An 18,770-nucleotide genomic window follows, 5' to 3' on the forward strand; every position below is an offset into this window, starting at 1 on the left:
CCTTTAAGAGGAGGAAATTCTGATACAGACATATGCACAGAGGGAAGACAATGTGAAGATATAAGAAGATGGCCATCTATAAGCCAAAGAGAGACATCCTCAGAAGAAACCAACCCTGTTGATACCTTGATTTCAGCCTTCTAGCTGCCAGAATTGTGAGAAAGTACACTTCCGTTATTTAAGACATCCAGTCTTTGGTATTTGAGTATGGCAGCCCTGGCAAACTAATATACCTTTCAATTATTAAATAAATAAATAAATAAATAAATAAATAAATAAATAAATAAATGAGGGACTGCCTAGGGTGTATAGGATACTACTACTACCATTTCTGAAGCTGTCAACTTCAGAAATGTATGCATGTTTACAAAATTTTATTTTTCCTCTGAGCATATTCTGCTCAATTAAATTATAAGAGATAACTTCAAGTTTATACAATTTATACAAGTTTCCTTTCAAAGAATATTGACATTCTGACCTTCCTACAAAATTATTTTGGCAGATAAATATCATAATCTTTGTAGGGAGGATAATTATAATCTTTATATGAAGGTTCAATGCAGTCTAATATAACAAAATTGGAAACAATCTAGATAGCAATGACAGAAGCATGGTTAAATAAATTACAGTATATGATAAAATATGAAATTACTAAATTAGCTTGCAAAGAATACCACTGAATGATACAGGGAAATGCACATAATATTAAGAGAGCTAAGCAGAATATAAAACTGAATAAAGTCCCAATTGTTAAATACACACAAACAAAATTCAGCAAACTGTTAGTAGTAATTATCTCTGGGTTGTAAGTTAGGAGAAATAATTATGTGTATGAAAAAAGAGGTGCCATACGTAGCCAAACACAAGACCACTCCTTCAAGTTTAGGAGAGGCAGCTATATTGCCTAATTCATAGAAACAAACAGAAGGTTAGTAAAATGAGGAGACAAAGGAATATGCTCTAAAAAAGAATGAGAATAAACGTCAGAAAAAAACTAAATGAAATGGAGACAACCAATCTACCCTATAACGAGTTCAAAATAATGGTCATAAAGATGTTCACTGGATTGGAGAGAAAAGTGGATGAACTTACTGAAAACTTCAACAAAGACACAGAAAATATCAATCTGGGTTGAAGAATACAAAAAACAAAAATACACTAGAGAGAATAAACAGATTAGATAATGCAGAAGAATGAATCAGTGATATGGAAGGAAGGGTAATAGCACCCATGCTAAACAGCAAAAAGAAAAGAATTGTTTGAAAATGAGGATAAGTTATGGGATCTCTTGGACAACATCAAGCAAACAAGCATTTACATTACAGAAGTCCCAGGAGAAGGGGAGAAAGTGACAGAAAACTCATTTGAGAAATAATAGCTGAAAACTTCCCTAACCTGAGGAAGGAAATAGACATCAAGGTTCAGAAAGCACAGAGAGTTCCAAAGAAGATGACCCAAGAGGGTCCACACCACAACATAATAATTAACATATCAAAGATCAAAGATAAAGAAAAAAATTTAAAAGCAGAGAGAACCAACTAGCAATGTATGCAAGAAAAGCCACAAGGCTATCGGATGATTTTTCAGAAGACATTTTGCAGACCAGAAGAGAGTGGCATGATATATTCAAAGTGCTGAAAGAAAAAAAACCCTACAAACAAGAATACTGTACGTGGCAAGGTTATTAATCAGAATAGAAGGGTTTCCCAGATAAACAAAAGTTAAAGAGTTTATCACCACTGAACTGGCCTAATAAGAAATGTTAAAGGGACTTCTTTAAATGGAAAAGACAAGACCATAATTACAAGTAAGTAAATTATGACAATATATACATAAAATATGGAGGCGAGGATTAAAAAAGAAGTTCTTTTAGAATGTGTCTGAACATAAGTGACCATCAATTTAATATACAGACTGCTATATACTTAAGATCTTATATATGAACTTCACAGTAACTACAAACCCAAAAACTAATAGCTACACAAAAAATTGAGAGGAAGAAAGCCAAGCATAACCTAAAGAAAGTCATCAATCACAAAGAAAGAGAGCTACAAAAGAAAGGAACAGAGAAAAACTATAAAAACAATCAGAAAACAATTAACAAAATGGCAATAAAAACATACCTATCAATAACTGCTTTAAATGTAAATGGCCTAAGTATTCCAATCAAAAGAAACAGGGTGACAGAATGGATTAAAAACAAGACCCATATATATGCTGCTGAAGAGACTTACTTCAGACCTAAAGACGTGTAGACTGAAAGTGAAAGGATGAAAAAAAATATTCCATGCAAATGGAAGTGAAAGAAAAAGCCAAGGTAGCAGTGCTTATATCAGACAAAACAGACTTTAAAACAAAGTCTGTGAAAGAGGCAAAGAAGGACATTACATAATGAAAAAGGGAATAATCCAACAAAAGGATATAACTACTATAAATACCTATGCACCCAAAACTGGAACAGCCAAATACATAAAGCAAATATTAATAAACATAAGGGGAAAACTGACAGTAATACAATTATAGTAGGGAACTTTAATACTCCATTTACATCAATGGGTCGATCATCCAGGCAGAAAACCAGTAAAACAGTATTCAAAGGACACATCAGTCCATCAATTCTAATGGACTGAACAGATATATACAGAATATTCTATTCAAAAGTAACAGAATATACATTCTTTTCAAGTATATATGGAACATTCTCCAGGATAGATCATGTTAGGCCACAAAACAAGCCTCAATAAATTTAATAAGACTGAAACCACATCATGCATCTTTTTAACAATAGTACAAAAGTAGAAATCAATTACAAAAACAAACAAACCTGAAACAAAACAAAAAAACCGTGGAGGCTAAGCAACATGCTATTATACAACCAACCAATGGCTCAAGGAAGAAATCAAAGAGGAAATCAAAAAATACACGGAGACAAATGAAAATGAAAACAAAACAGTCAGTACAAGTTCTGGGATACAGCAAAAGCAGTTCTAGAAGGGAAATTTATAGCAATACAGGTCCCTCAAGAAGCAAGAAAAATCTCAAATAAACCATCTATCTTTACATTTAAAGGAACTAGAAAAAGAGTAACAAACCACAAAGTTAGCAGAAGAAAGAAAATAATTAAATTAGAGCAGAAATACATTAAAATAGAGACTAAAAGAACAAAACAAAACAAAAACAGAAAAGATCAATAAAACCAAGTGCTGGTTCTTTGAAAAGATAAAACAAAATTGCCAGCCTCATCGGGGAAAAAAGAGTAAAATCACAAATGGAAGACAAGTAACAACCAACACCACAAAAATACATAGGATTATAAGAGACTACTAAAAAAATTATATGCCAACAAATTAGACAACCTAGAAGAAATGGTTAAATTCCTAGAAACACAATCTTCCAAAACTAAACCAGGAAACAAAATCAGAACAAAGCCATTACTAGTACCGAAATTGAACTGGTAACCAAAAAACTCCCAATAAGCAAAGTCAAGAACCAGATGGATTCATAGGTGAACTCTACCAAACATTTAAAGAAGAGTTAATACCTATTCTCCTGAAACTATGCCAAAAAACAGAAGAGGAGGGAAAACTTACAAATTCATTCCACAAGGCTAGAATTACCCTCACACCAAAACCAAAGACACTATGAAAAAAGAAAACAACAGGCCAATATCCCTGATGAACACAGATGCAAAAATCCTCAACAAAATATTAGCAAACTGCATTCAAAAAAACATTAAAAGGATCATTCACCACTATCAAGTGGTGATTTATTCCAGGTATGTAGGAATTTATTCCAGGTATGTAGGGATGGTTCAATATTCACAAATCAATCAATGTGATACACCACATTAACAAAATGAAACATAAAAATCATATGATCATCTCAATAGATGTAGAAAAAGCGTATGACAAAATTCAACATACATTAATAAAAACTAAACAAAGTGGGTTTAAAGGGAACGTACCTCAATATAATAAAGGCCAAATATGAAAAATCCACCTGACATCATACTCAATGGTGAAAAACTGAGAGCTTTTCCAGTAAGATCAGGAACAAGACAAGGATGTCCACTCTTGCCACTTTTATTCAATATAGTATTTAAAATCCTTGCTACAGCAATCAGACAAGGAAAAAAAAGAAAAGAAAAGGTATCCAAAATGGTAAGAAAGAAGCTAAATTGTCACTATGTGCAGGTGACATGATACTACACACAGAAAACCCTAAAGACTCCACCAAAAAACTATCAGAACTAGTAAATGAATGCAGTACAGTTGTAGGATATAAAACTATTATAGAGAAATCTGTTGCACTTCTATACACTAATAATGAAGTAGCAGAAAGAGACATTAGGAAAACAATTCCATTTACAATTGCACCAAAATAATAAAATATCTAGGAATAAATTCAACCAAGGAGGTAAAAAGACTGATACTGTGAAAACTATAAAACACTGATGAAAGAATTGAAAATGACACAAACGGAAAGATATACCATGCTCATGGATTGGAAGAATTAATATTGTTAAAATATCCCTACTACCCAAAGCAATCTAGAGATTTAATGCAATCCCTATTCAAATATCAATAGTATTTTCACAGAACTAAAACAAATATCCCTAAAATTTGTATGGAACCACAAAAGACCCCAAACAGCCAAAGCAATCTTGAAAAAGAAGAACAAAGCAGAGGTACCATAATCACAGACTTCAAGATATACTACAAATCTATAAGCAAAACAGTATGGCTCTGGCACAAAAACAGACACACAGATCAATGGAACAGAATAGAGAGCACAGAAATAAACCCATTCTTATATGGTCAATTAATTAATCTATGACCAAGGAGGCAAGAATGTATAGGGGAAAAGACAGTCTCTTCAATAAATGGTGCTGCAAAAACTGGACTACTCCATGCATAAGAATGAAACTAAACTACTTTCTTATACCACACACAAAAATAAACTCAAAATGAATTAAAGACCTAAATGTGATACCTGAGACCATAAAACTCCCAGAAGAAAACATAGGCAATAATTGCTTTGACAATGGCCTTAGCAATATTTTTCTAGGCAAAGGAAACAAAAGCAGAAGTAAACTACTGGGATTACCACCAAAATAAAAACCTTTTGCATAGCAAAGAAATAGTCAACAAAACAATCTACCAAATGGGAGAAGATATTTGCAAATGATATATCCAATGAGGGATTGATATCCAATACACATTAACTTACACAACTTAACACCTAAAAATCCCAAATAATCTGATTTAAAATGGGCAGAGGACCTAAATAGGCATTTTTCCAAAGAAAATGTACAGATAGCCAACAGACATATGTAAAGATGCTCAATATCACTAGTCATCAGGAAAATACAAAGCAAAACCACAATGAGATATCACCTCAGCCTGTCAAATAGCTTCAAAAACAACAAGAAATAACAAGTGTTGCAAGGATGTGGAGAAAGAGGAACTCTTGTGTACTGCTGTGGGAACGTAAACTGATGCAGCCGCTGTGGAAAACAGTATGGAGGTTCATCAAAAAATTAAAAATAGAATTACCATATGATCCAGTAATACTACTACTGGGTATTTAACCAAAGAAAACAAAAACATTAACTCAAAAAGATACATGCACCCTTATGTTTACTGAAGTATTATTTGCAACAGCCAAGATATGGAAACAACCTGTGTCCATCAACAAACGAATGGATAAAGAAAATGTGGTATATAAACAACAGAATATTACTCAGCTATAAAAAAGAATGAGATCTTGCCATCTGTGACAACAAGGATAGACCTACAGGTTAGTATGCTAAGTGAAACATGTCAAAGAAAGAAACATCATATGATTTCACTTACATAAAACAAATAAAAAAAGGAGAAACAGACCCATAAATACAGAGAACAAACTGATAGTTGCCAGAGGGGAAGGGATGGGGATGGGCAAAATGAGTGAATGAGAACAGGAGGCACAGGCTCCCAGTTATGGAATGAATAAGGCAGGGCAAAAAGGTACAGCATGGGGAATAATAGTCAGCGGTATTATAATGGCATTGCATGGTGATAGATGGTAACACACTTGTGGTGAGTACAGCATGATGTACAGACTTGTTAAATCACTATATGTACACCTAAAATTAATGTAATATTTTGTGTCAGCTATACTTCTACAAAAAAAAGAGATCTCATGCAAATGCTTAATCCAGTGCAGAAATAGCATATAAACTGGCTAAACCAAAGATTTAATTCTGAAATAACAGAAGTTACTGAGGTATTATGTATTTACACCAATAATGCTATATAGCCAAGAAAGAAGTAGAAATATAGCCACCATCAGACCAGGAAAGGTATTATACACTTATAAGGCCTCATATCTATAACCAAGATGAATTGCATGAACAAAAGCCATGGCATAGCAGAGAATTAAACTTTCACTGCTTCAAAAGAATATATTTTTTAAAAATCTGTGTACATAAAAATTAGTATGGCTTTCACATTTTCTTGACCCATAACTCCTTATGTCCAAAAAAACATCAAAAACAGATTTTTAAGTTGTTAAGTGGACTTTTGTTAAAAACAAAAAAAATTTTGAAAATCAACTTACTATTTAAAACATTAGCATTTTAACCTGTAACTCAGCATATCTTTTAGGAATGAGAAAATTTCTAAGGAAATAAGATGAACACAGGCACTGGCTTGAGTGAAACTGCCTAAATGTCAAATAATATGAGATTAGTTGAATCATAAACTAGAACTCTGGCTCTTAATCTCTGGATCACATAATATTTTGAAAATTTGCTAAAAACAATGAACTCTCACCCCAGAATTATAAAAATAGGTATACCCCTGATTTTTGCATACAATGATAGGAGATTTACAAATAACTGAAGCTTAAACCATCTTACCCAGGCTAGAAAAATGTAGTATCATGGAAACATATTCATATTAAATTGTTAAATGAAAAAAAGAAGGGGATAAACCAGTAGATACAAAGAAAAAAATATGTTTTTATCTATGAACAGGAAAGAGACAAGAGACCAAGTTATTAGGAATCGTTATCCTGGGATAGCAGAATAACAAATTATTTTCCTCTGTAATTTTGTATATTCTCTGTATTTTCTTAATGAACTAGTTATATAATAAGAAAATTTAAGAGTCAGAATTTATTTTGTACAAATTATCAACCAAGTTAGAGTAGGCTCAGATTATCATTTTTTCAAGTTTTAAAGTATATAATAAGCAAATAATAAATCACTGATGATCACTGATGATCATTGATAACACGGTACTCATGGGTGACTGAGATCATTTTGTAAATCTGTTAGATGGCGAAAGGCCAGAGTATGTATTTCCTATTTCATACAGTACCACAAACTTAAAAGCAATCACAGGCAATAACTAAAGTTCTCTTTTGTAAATACAAAACTATTTTTGCTTTTGGACGTCAGGATACTTTGAAAAGTATCTACAATAAATTTTTAAGGAAACAAAGATTAGAACAACTTACATTTTCTATTGTGTATTAACAGAGCTTGTTTCAGATCTATTGTTGCTCTTCCTAATAAAGCATCGGCTTTTAAAGTATAATGACTCCAAACTCGAAATTCCAATGTAGTCTGTGGGGTCACATTTCTGTAAGGGTAAAATTATAACAAAAATACAGGAGTATACATTTACTTCAATAATTTTTAAAAAGCCATGAATTCAGTTTTGAGAAAAAATATTGTATGGGAACAGTAAATTATCTGAATTATAAATAAAAACAATTACTTCCCTTCAAGTACATAGGACTTTACTAACTAGATAAGAACTCTTGTAATTACCAAACCAAAACACCAGCAACAGATAGAGTCTTGTTGAGATTTCACAATAACACTAGTTCTATTTGAACAAACTCCTAAATATTTAAGAGAACTGTTGGTGTTATTTATAATAATTTTACTATACACAAATTTATGTTTCAGAAAGGACAAAATTAACAGTGATTTTCTGTCTTATTTATTTTTACAAGACAATAACAGAAAATACAGCTGTATGGAATAATTCAGTTAATAAAGCAAAAAGCAAGAATTACTATGCTTCCTCTCTAAAGAAAACAAAATTAACCAAAAACCTTTTCATACTTAAAACTGTCTATTCACATTGGAAAATAACACTACTTACTTTGAAATTATCCTACAACTACAACAACAGAACCACCACAAAAGCATTCTAAGAAGCATACTCCCCCTTTTGGAAATTTTGCATTTTCTATATAAGGTACTTACACGGTTAGCTGTTCATCCCATTTTGGATTAGAAGAACTACTGGATTTTGCTGTTTTCTTAATTTCTCCATCTACAACTACTTCTGTATATATTGCTGTTCCAAACCAGTTCTTTTTTCTTTTTAGTTTGGCACTAGAAACTAACAGAAACATGATAATCACTAGTGAATATATACAGAAAGTAGTGCTTTGAGTAATAAATCAATAAAAATGGAACTGTGGGGGAGCCTGGGTGGCTCAGTCGACTGAGCATCTGCCTTCGGCTCAGGTCATGATCCTGGAGTCCCGGGACTGAGCCCCAAGTCGGGTTCCCTGCTCAGAGGGGAGTTTGCTTCTCCCTCTCTTGCTCTCTCTCTAATAAATAAATAAAATCTTAAAAAAAAAAAATGGAACTGTGCTTCTTAGGCAACTCAAACTCTCTTCATTGGCAAATGAAGAAACAATACAAAAGAACAATTGATAATGCTGGAGAACCATTTGAATTTTTAAGTTTTACTGAAATATAATTCATATACCATGCAATTCACCCATTTAATCTGTACAGTTCAATGGTTTTAATATATCACAGTTGTGCAACCATCACCACAAGCAACTTTATTTATGTATTTATTTATTTTTAAAGATTTTTAATTTATTTGTCGGCGAGAGAGAGACCACACAACCAGGGGAGTGGCAGGCAGAGGGGGAAGCAGACTCCCCACTGAGCAAGGAGCCCAATGCGGGACTTGATCCCAGGACTGAGCCATCCAGGTGTCCCTCACCACAAGAAACTTAAAAACATATTCATCACCCCAAAAAGAAACCCCACACAGTCACCATATTTCCTCCTAGCTGCTCCCCCCTTAGCCCTAGGCAACTACCAATTACTCTCTGTCTCTACAGATCTGCCTATTCTAGACATTTCATAGAAATGGATTCACACAACATATGGTCTTTTGTGACTGGCTTCTTTCACTCAGCATGCTTTCAAGGTTCATCGATGTTGTAACATGTATCAGTACTTCATTCCTTTTACTGACAAATAATATTTCCACTGGTATGGATATACTTTTTATTTACTGATTCATCAGTTGATAGACATCTGGGTTGTTTCTACTTTTTGTCTATTGTGCATAATACTGCTCAACGTTTGTGCACAAGTTTTTGTGTGGACATATGTTATGTTTTCATTTCTCTTGGCATACACCTAGGAGTGGAACTGTTGGGTCATATGATAACTCTGTTGAATAATGCCAGACTGTTTTCCAAAGTGGCGGTACCATTTTACATTCCCACCAGCAGGGTAATAAGGGTTCCAATTTCTCCACATCCTTGCAAACCATTTGAATTTAATACTGAATTGCATCAAACGTCAAGAGAAAGCTAAGTATTTTCAGATTCAGCATACATACAAACCTCTCTGCCAGGTAGTGTTTCACACTTGCCTATTGAATTATATAAACTTTAATTTAAAAAAAAAAAAAGCTTTACCAGGAAAGTTGGTTTCCAAAAAAGGGGAAGTATTTGTGTTTTCAAATAAAAACATTAATTTCAAAATGTCATTTGGGAAGTTAATCATAATCCTTCACAAAGTGAATTTTATATCAAATTTAACTGATTTGGAGGAAGACCTGTTTAATTTAGGCTAAACAATTAATTTTAAATAATTTTTGCAACTACTAATTCAAATGAGGAGTACAAATTTTCAGGGCAAAGTACTGACTACCAAGCAGTAATAACAACTTATCAAGATCACCTCTACAGTCTATTACCTATGAATACTGTGGGTCTGAGAAAGGGGAATGCCCTGCCCACTCCATGCCATACCTGTACCACATGTTAAAGATATCATCATAAGCTAATGTAGGCTTCTACTATGAAAGAATAGTAACATAAATAGTCACATGAATAAATCACTGAAATATGAAGTGATAAATGCTGCAGCAGCAGAAGAGTATTTGAAATAGAGTCTTCAATTAATTTTTCTTTTTTTTAGAAAGAGAGAGAGGGTGGGGGAGGTAGAAGCGGGACAGAGAAAAAAATCTTAAGCAGGCTCCAGGCCCAGCATGGAGCCTGACGCAGGGCTTGATCCATCTCACAATCCTGAGATCATGACCTGAGCTGAAATCAAGAATCAGATGCTTAACTTACTAAGCTACCCAGGTGCCCTAGAGTCTTCATTTAACATCTGAAGAACAGCAAGAGAGACTCAAAGGAAAATACTGTATTTAAGGACTGGCAACATAAAACAGAGTATTCAATGTTATGCCTAAAGTACTATACTCAAGGTCTTGGCAAAACTTACTCCCATCCTTCTCTGTTTCAAACTGCTCTAAGTTCAACACCACTGGAGTGACATAGAAGGCACAGACATCTCTCTCCCAAAAAAATCCTCCAAGATTCTTCACTCTAAATTAGAGTCATTTCCTCAAAACATGCAAGTCTTTCAATACACTAAAAGAAGGGGAAAGTAGTACTGCATGGTCTTAAAACCAGAGTGTCTTTTCAACAAATGGGGCTGGAACAACTGGACATCCAAATGCAAAAAAAAACTAATGTAAGCACAAACCTAACATCCTTCACAATAATTAACTCAAAATGCACCACAGACTTAAATGTAAAACACAAAACTACAAAACCCAGAGAAGATGAGGAAACCTAGCCAACCTTGGTTATGTTGATGCTTTTTAAAATACAACACCAAAGGGACAATCCATGAAAGAAATAACTGATAAAATATACTTCATTAATGGTAAAAATTCCTGCTCTGCAAAAGACAATGTCAATGTCTACACAAAAAAACTGCACATGGATATTTATAGCAGTTTCATTTATAACTGCCAAAACTTGAAAGTAACCAAGATGTCCTTTCAACAGGTGAAATGAATACAAACTGTGGTGCACTCAGACGATGGAATATCATGCAGCACTAAAAAGAAGTAAGCTATCAAGCCATGGAAAAACCTAGAGAAAACTTAAGTGCATATTACTAAATGAAAAACCAGGTTCATCAACTGTAATGAAGGCACCACTCTAGTGAGTGATGTTAATAATGGGGGAGGCTGCACATATGTTGGGGGCAGGCATATATGGGAAACCTCTGTACCTTCCTCTCAATTTTGCTGTGAATCTAAAACTACTCTAAAAAAACAAAATCTTAAAAAAAAAACAACTGGGTTTGACATATCTGGGTTCATAGTTTAACTCTTTCTGACCCTTAATTTTCTCATTTGAAATACAGGAGAACAATAGTATCTGATTCTTAGCATCAGTGAGTGAAGGCACGCAAAGTACTGTTATCATCAATGAATGCCTGGCACTCACCAATGGTAACTATTACTCCATTATTATTAATTACTATATAGTATTAACTCCTCTGAGTTAATTGCAGATACATTCGAAATATATCCACTGTATACCTTTTATTGGCAAAGTCTTCAATAATACTAGGTGTTGGCAAGGTAAGGAAAGTGATTTTTAAAAGATACAATTTTTAATTTCACAAAAATGTATAATATGCTGGCAAAAAAATGTATATATAACTAAAATCCTACAATTTTAAGTAAATAAAAGATAACCTTATTAATTCAAATAAGAACTCTAGTGAAATAAATGGGATAAACTTCATTTTCCCATTTAATAAGTTGTCTTTGGTGTTATACACAAAATGTCCTCTACTGTAAGATTATATAAATACCAAAAATCTATCAGAAAAAGAGAGTCCTGTTTGTGTATATGTATATGTAAAGAGAAAGAATTTAAGAATCCCACTCACAGTAACACCTCCCCTCAAAAAAATCTAGTAATAAACTTAATAAACGTACAGGATCTACATGAAGATAACTATAAAACTTCACTGATGGACATAAAAGACTTGAAGGGAATGACATAATATATTCCTGGATTTGGAAGTTTTACACTGAAAGATTTCAATTATCTCTAATTTAACATATTATTTTTAAATGATCTAAATAAAAACACTAACATTGGTTTTGAGGGAGTTTTTGGGAGGGCACACCAGCAGAGGAAAAGGGAAGGAGACTAAAATTCAAATGAAAGATAAAGAAAATTCAAGAATAGTGAAGATATATTTTAAAATACCAAGTAATGAGAGATTTTTCCTAATATATTTTTTAAAGTACTATACAATGGAAATAAAGTACTATAAAATGAAAGTATTAAAATAGTCTATGACGTAAGGACATAAGTGAAGAGAACAGAATAAGATGTTTGTGTATCACAATGATGGCATTTCACATCAATGGGAAAAGACAGATTATTCCATAAATGTTGGAGCATTTGAAAAGAATAAAGTTAAATTCATAATTCACAAGACTCAAAATATGATGATACACAGGATCACAATTTAATTTAAAAAAATGATAGTAAGGTACTAGAGGACACAATAGCTAAAAAATGTGAATATACCAGCCCATTAGTTTTTCAATCTCAAGTCTGTTTTTATGTCTTGCACTTTGTTTCTGACCCTTTCCTGCAGAAAGCCTGAAATCTCAACTACTGTAGATGGTACTCTTCTGTGTGCTATCATGTTTATGTGTATGCTTCACTCCAGTGTAACACCGTATTACGGTAGGTAGCTTTCTCTTTGATTTTTTTTCTGTTACAGTTTTCCTGCTTTGCATGATCAATGTTCATATTCTTATTATTGCCAATCAGGTATGGGTTATGAACAGAAATAGGGATAAAAATAATTCAGCTAATAGTGTATCTCAGTTTACAGACCATAACCTGCCAGACTGCAATAGCAGAAAGGCCTTAGTCATGGTACTGACTATTTTAAAAGTAAAAGAAATATCAATACAAAGACAGAAAGAGAGAAAGGAAGGAAGGAAGGAAAGTAAAAGAAAGCAAGAAAGCAAGCAAGCAAGAAAATACAGAGGTCACTGTTCTCTAATAAAAGGAGCAACAACTTGGGAGTCCAAAAATCTTGGTTGCTTTCCTATTACTAACAGAAGGCACTTACTCTGATTCTCAGTCTTAACTGGTAAAACAGTAAATATTTATTACAAAAGGTATTGTTAATTCAGTAAGATTGTGGATTTTAAGGTGCTTTGTATTTAAAAAAATTAGATCAACAAAATGAAAAAAAGGTAAAGACAAGGAGAAGAGAAGAAGGGAGAAAAGCAAGGCACTAAACTCTGGTACCATCTAGCATAGGTCCAAGTTCAGTTTCCCAAGAGCATCACCGTATTTCAAAGGAGAACAGCAATTAATACTCAAAATGATAAATAAAATAGTGGCACTACCTTGGCTACTTGCACTTCTCTGGTCCACATCTATTTTCCAATTGGTTCTCTAGACTTCTGGTGATTCCGTGAGCTACCTGCTAGCTGTTCAATAAATTTCTTTTTGGTTCAAATCGGTCAGATCAGGTTTTTGTTATTTCAACTAAGAATGCACACAAAGGTCAAGACCAGGAAGAAAGTTACACATCAGATACAGTGGCCACACGTCCTACACAAATAACACTGAAAACCACAAATGTGGCTCTAAGCCTCTCATATCGCGCAAAAGAAGAAACATTAGGCATTATGTAAGCGGTTCTTAAGTGAGTACACATCAGAATCATCCAGGGAATTGCTTCAAAACATACACCTCCATGGTTCACAGAAGACTAAATACAATATCCCTTAAACCTGGCTCAACCTCACTCACAATGAGAGAAAAGATATTTACAATGACACTATCTTAGATACCACTTCTTACCTAACTGTCAACAATCCAAAGCTTGATAACATATTTTGATGAGGCTATGGGGAAACAGGCGCTCTCTTAGAAAGCTGGGAAGAGAAAATGGTACAGACCCTACAGAGAGGAATATGGCAATAACTGGCAATATTACATTATATTTTGCCCTCAAAATATAATGTAATTTTATTCCCCGACTCAGCAATCTCATTCTAAGATCCTATCCTACAAAATATGAGCAAAATAAGAAATGACATTTGCATAAAGCTATTTATTGCAGCACTATTTGTAATAGCAAAAGAGTAGAACCATGATGTCCATCAATAGGAGACCAGTTGAATTAGCTCTGGTATATCTATTCAACAGAGTATTTACTGTGCAGCAACAAAAAGGTATATACCCTACTATGGAGCAAACTTTAGGATATTACTACTGTTAAATGAAGAAAAGTCAAGTGCAAAAAAGTACCTAAGAAGTGGCAGGTTGGGAGGAGATATATGAATACATATACTGTACATATCTGCTTATATTTTCAAAAAGCAATGGAAAAATAAACTAAAACTAATAAAAATGTTTATGTACATTTTTAGGTAATGGAGAGAGGTGGAAGGGATGGCATGGAGTAACCAGACCTCTTCAAATGTACTCTAATTTAACAGTTTTAACTCCAGAGCTATATAAATGCTTTCTTTACATGCAATAAACAAAACTAAATAAAAATACATGAAAGCAATAAACCTAACTGATTATCCAGTTGGTGGTAAAACCAAATGGAAAACTGCTTTAAGTTACTTTCAAATGTGGTATTCTGACTATACATCCTGAGGGGGGGGACTCACAAAGAAATCTTAAACTGCAATGAGTGGGCCTGTTGTTTTTAGTAATTTTAATGTTGCGTGTGTGTGTGTGTGTGTGTGTGTGTGTGTGTGTGTGTATAACACAGATATAATTATGTTACTGTCATTTGGAATTAAGATTTTTGGGCTAAGAGAAAAAAGATAGAAATATAAAGTCAAATAAAGTAAAAATATCTTTTTTCTCCTTTTAGTGGAACATGGTACTTAGAGACTACAGCTATTCTGAATTTGAAATATCAGCATGAACTCAGGATTTGTTTTTTGCTTTCTAAGACAATGAACATTTCCTAGCTCTGGTCACTGAAAACTCCTAGAAACAACTGATCTCACAGCAGTAAGTACCATAGGAATTGCAGTATCTCTCTTCTTACTCTGGCTTCAATCCCACCCCTCCTGAGACAAATATAATTTCTAATGTCCTAAGCACAGAGCCACATACATACCCCTCCCTTTTTTACATCCACATGGTTGTATACTATGCATACTACTCTACACCTTTCACTTAAGAGTATTATCTTAGAACCTGGCTCCTTTGGGTACATATATTTATTTCATTGTCTAACTAGGATTCCATTGCCAGCCTTTGGCTATTACAAACTCTTTCCCTTCCTCCTTCCACCCCTCCAATATATATTTTACCTCCAGGTGTTTTTTTATCTTACAGATATTTATATTGTTTATATATAATGAATTATCTAAAGTCTCCTAACCAAGACTCTCCCATCTTCTGCAAATGTTCCTTCTCTCTCTAATGCTTTCTGCTGCCAATCTAATCTGAGATGAATTCTGACTCCTCCTGCAAGAATTAAAAGTGTTACGCTCTGTGGGTTCTTGTCTTACCCTGTTCTCCTGTGTCTGCAGGCCATCTCAGATCCCGAGCAGACTAAAGACACTTTCCTCCAAGTTTTCACTGCATCCAGTTAATAGTCACTCTGCATGGTAATTCTCCATATAAAACAAACCTGTCTCAACACTATACAGTAAATTCCTGGAAAACTGGGGCCTTGTGTTTTCATTCATGCAATTCCACTTAAATATTTGCCAATGATTGGATGGGTGAATAGATGAAAAAAGGCCTTCAGCATCCTTCTCCATCCTAATAACCATTTAAGGACCAGTTCAAAGTTGCTTATTCTAATACCCAAATTCTCCCACCACCAAAGAGGGACATATCTTCTCTGCATCCAGTCCAGGTTCAATAAATATTTACTGAATAAATAAAATACTTTGAGAAAGTTTCTACCTTTAAGGCCTGTTGCAACAAATACATCACAGTACAAATCTAAAAGAAAAGATACTTGGGGAATAAGTTTGCTGAATTAGGTATTAAAATTTCATCAGGGAATCACTATTTTAAGTTATTACGAAAATAACTTACCAGTTATCTGTAACTGTGACCTTCCATTGTGGTTATTACTAGTATCAGATCGTGGTGAAGCAGTGGCCATGTCCCAATATTCAGCTTATACCTATTAAAAAGTTAATTTATTCATGTGTTAGACAAGAATGGAACTTTCAATATGATTCAAACCATTCCAATCAATTAAGAAACCAAATCTAATACAATATTTTCAACTCATCAAATGACATATTCACAGCTGTCCTCCATTTAAAATTAAAACTTAGTACTATAAGCATTACAGAAGAATATGGCCAATAAACCGTATCTGGGTCAATGTGAACAAAATAAATGATGATACTAAGAATCCAGCATTATGTGTTGATTGACTGACTGAATGACTGATTTTTATTATGCTCAGTTAGCCACCATATAGTACATCATTAGTTTCTGATGTAGTGTTCAATGATTCATTAGGTGCATATAACACCCAGTGCTCATCACAACACGTGCCCTCCTTAATACCCATCACCCAGCTACCCCATCCCCCACCCCCTCTACGTGTTGATTTATAAATAAACATACAATTTTTATATGTTACATTATATACTTTATTTATTTACTTGCTAGCTTACTTATCTAAACCACCTAAGTAAATTGCCCCTTCATCTTTTAATACTTCAGTGTGTATTTCCTAATAAAAATACTCTCTTAAACACAATCGAACGATGATCAAATTCAGGAATTTAACTAGTACACTACTATTCTCTATTATATAGCCCACATCTGTAATTTCATCAACTGTTCCAAACAAGGCATTTTATCATAACTTTTTCACCACAGTACTTAGTTCAGATTTATATACTGCATTAGTTGTGTCCCCAGTAAATTTTACATGTTTCTTTTTATAATTTTCTTCATGTTCTGCTTCGTTCCTCCACTTCAAATTTTACTTTTTAAATAAAATACAAAGCTGAGCTACTGTGGCTTTCTTCTGCATGACAAATATTTTAAGGCTAAAACTTGTATCCACCCTTAACCTACTAAAGGATGAAGTGGAACATTCTGGTCAAGATTGAGAAATACTAATGAATATAACGTTTATCTTGTTTTTCCCTGTTGGTAGTATTTTCTATGCTCCATTTAGATCCTTCCTCCAAATTCAGGAATCTAATACTCTAAAATCATTATACTCTCTTATATATAGTTGCATATATTATGTGCCTGTATATATGCATATATGTGTATGAAAAGATAAGATAAACAGTTGCGTACTATTTGGTTAACTATTCTAGTTAATATATATTCACAGATTGTGAGATCTCATTCAGGCCAATGCTGTCATTCTGCAGATGAGAAAACCAGCTCAAGGATTACATCGCCTGCAGGTACATCTGCTGTCATGGGCATATGAGAAAACCAATGGGAATAGAAAGCTTTAGATAATCAATGGACAATGAAGAAAATCAACGGAAACTGAAGGTTTTCAATTTCAAGCAGCTGGTATATACTAAATATTTTGAAAGGTCCTCCTGCTTCAGTGTAAAAGATCCTGAATAAATTAAAACCAGGGTAGTTTTCAAACATTGCTATGTTCTCAAGAAGTATAAGAAATTATCAAGCTTACACCCACCCCATATAATAGTAGCAAAAACAATTTTTTTTAACTGAGTTGAAAGAGAAGAGGACGGTGAGTAGTAGTAAGAAAAAAAAACTTTTTTTTTTTTTTTTAATTAGAGTGTTGCCCTGGATGTGTATGCTGATAGTAGCAGTGGGATCAAGAGATAAAAAGCATTGGGACTGCTGAAAGGTAAGGGAGCTGAGACTCCCACAAGAAGCGAAAGCCCAAATCAGCTGTAACCTGTAACATAGAAGCAGCATATACATATGCTCACAGGAAAGTACCCCAATTTAAGCCACTGGGATTACCCAAAATAAAGAGCAACCAATTACGAGCCTACAGTTTAAAAAAAAAAAAATCAAACTTATAAGAAAACAAGCCACCACGACTGAGCAGAAACAAAAAATAATAGTTTCTGACCCTATGTGGATTTTACATATTATGATTATTAAGTATTAACTTTTAAAAAATTTAGTTTTAGCAATAAAAGATGAAACATGGTCAAGCAAAAAGAAAAATGGCATTGCCTAGTTGAAAAAGAGAATTTAACTTTTTTTTTTAAAGATTTTATCTATTTATTTGGGAGAGAGAGAGAGAGAGAGCATGAGTGGGGGGGGTAGAGGGAGAAGCAGACTCCTTCCCCACCCCCTTCAGGACGCCTGATGTGGGATTAGATTCCAGGACCCTGGGATCATGACCTGAGCTGAAGGCAGACACAACCAACTGAGCCACCCAAGCACCCCTGTTTTAACTCTTTATTTTAGAATAGTTTCATATTTACAGAAAAGTTGTGAAGATAACAGAGTTCTCATATACCCCAGCTTCACCCACTATTAAATCTCACATTAGTATGCTACATTTGTCATAATTAATGAGCCAATATCAATATATTATTATTATTAACTAAATTCCAGTTTTTTCAGATTAGAAGGAACTTAAGAGAGAATCAGTAAATTTGAATATAAATCTGAAAAAGTCATTTATAAGTAGTACTGAAATAGAT

At 33.7% G+C, this 18,770-nt stretch overlaps 1 protein-coding gene across 4 annotated transcripts in view; it reads right to left on the reverse strand.

Annotated features, from left to right (window-relative positions):
* WWP1 (WW domain containing E3 ubiquitin protein ligase 1) overlaps positions 1 to 18,770 on the reverse strand; it is a 107,896-nt gene that overhangs the window by 61,125 nt on the left and 28,001 nt on the right. For 3 of the 4 annotated variants that reach the window (XM_028113068.2, XM_028113074.2, XM_028113064.2), the window contains 3 exons: positions 16,186 to 16,276; positions 8,264 to 8,402; positions 7,504 to 7,628 (listed from right to left, as the gene is read on the reverse strand). In XM_028113068.2, coding sequence (XP_027968869.1) covers positions 7,504 to 7,628; positions 8,264 to 8,402; positions 16,186 to 16,255 — 334 coding nt within the window. In that variant the 5' untranslated portion in view covers positions 16,256 to 16,276. The remainder of the gene's footprint in view (positions 1 to 7,503; positions 7,629 to 8,263; positions 8,403 to 16,185; positions 16,277 to 18,770) is intronic. The other variant, XM_088022792.1, reaches the window with a different exon arrangement.

The sequence above is a fragment of the Eumetopias jubatus genome, unplaced genomic scaffold, assembly GCF_037043125.1.
Source record: "Eumetopias jubatus isolate StellerSeaLion01/CBP00866 unplaced genomic scaffold, mEumJub1_p1.0 scaffold_4, whole genome shotgun sequence".
NCBI lineage: Eukaryota > Metazoa > Chordata > Mammalia > Carnivora > Otariidae > Eumetopias > Eumetopias jubatus.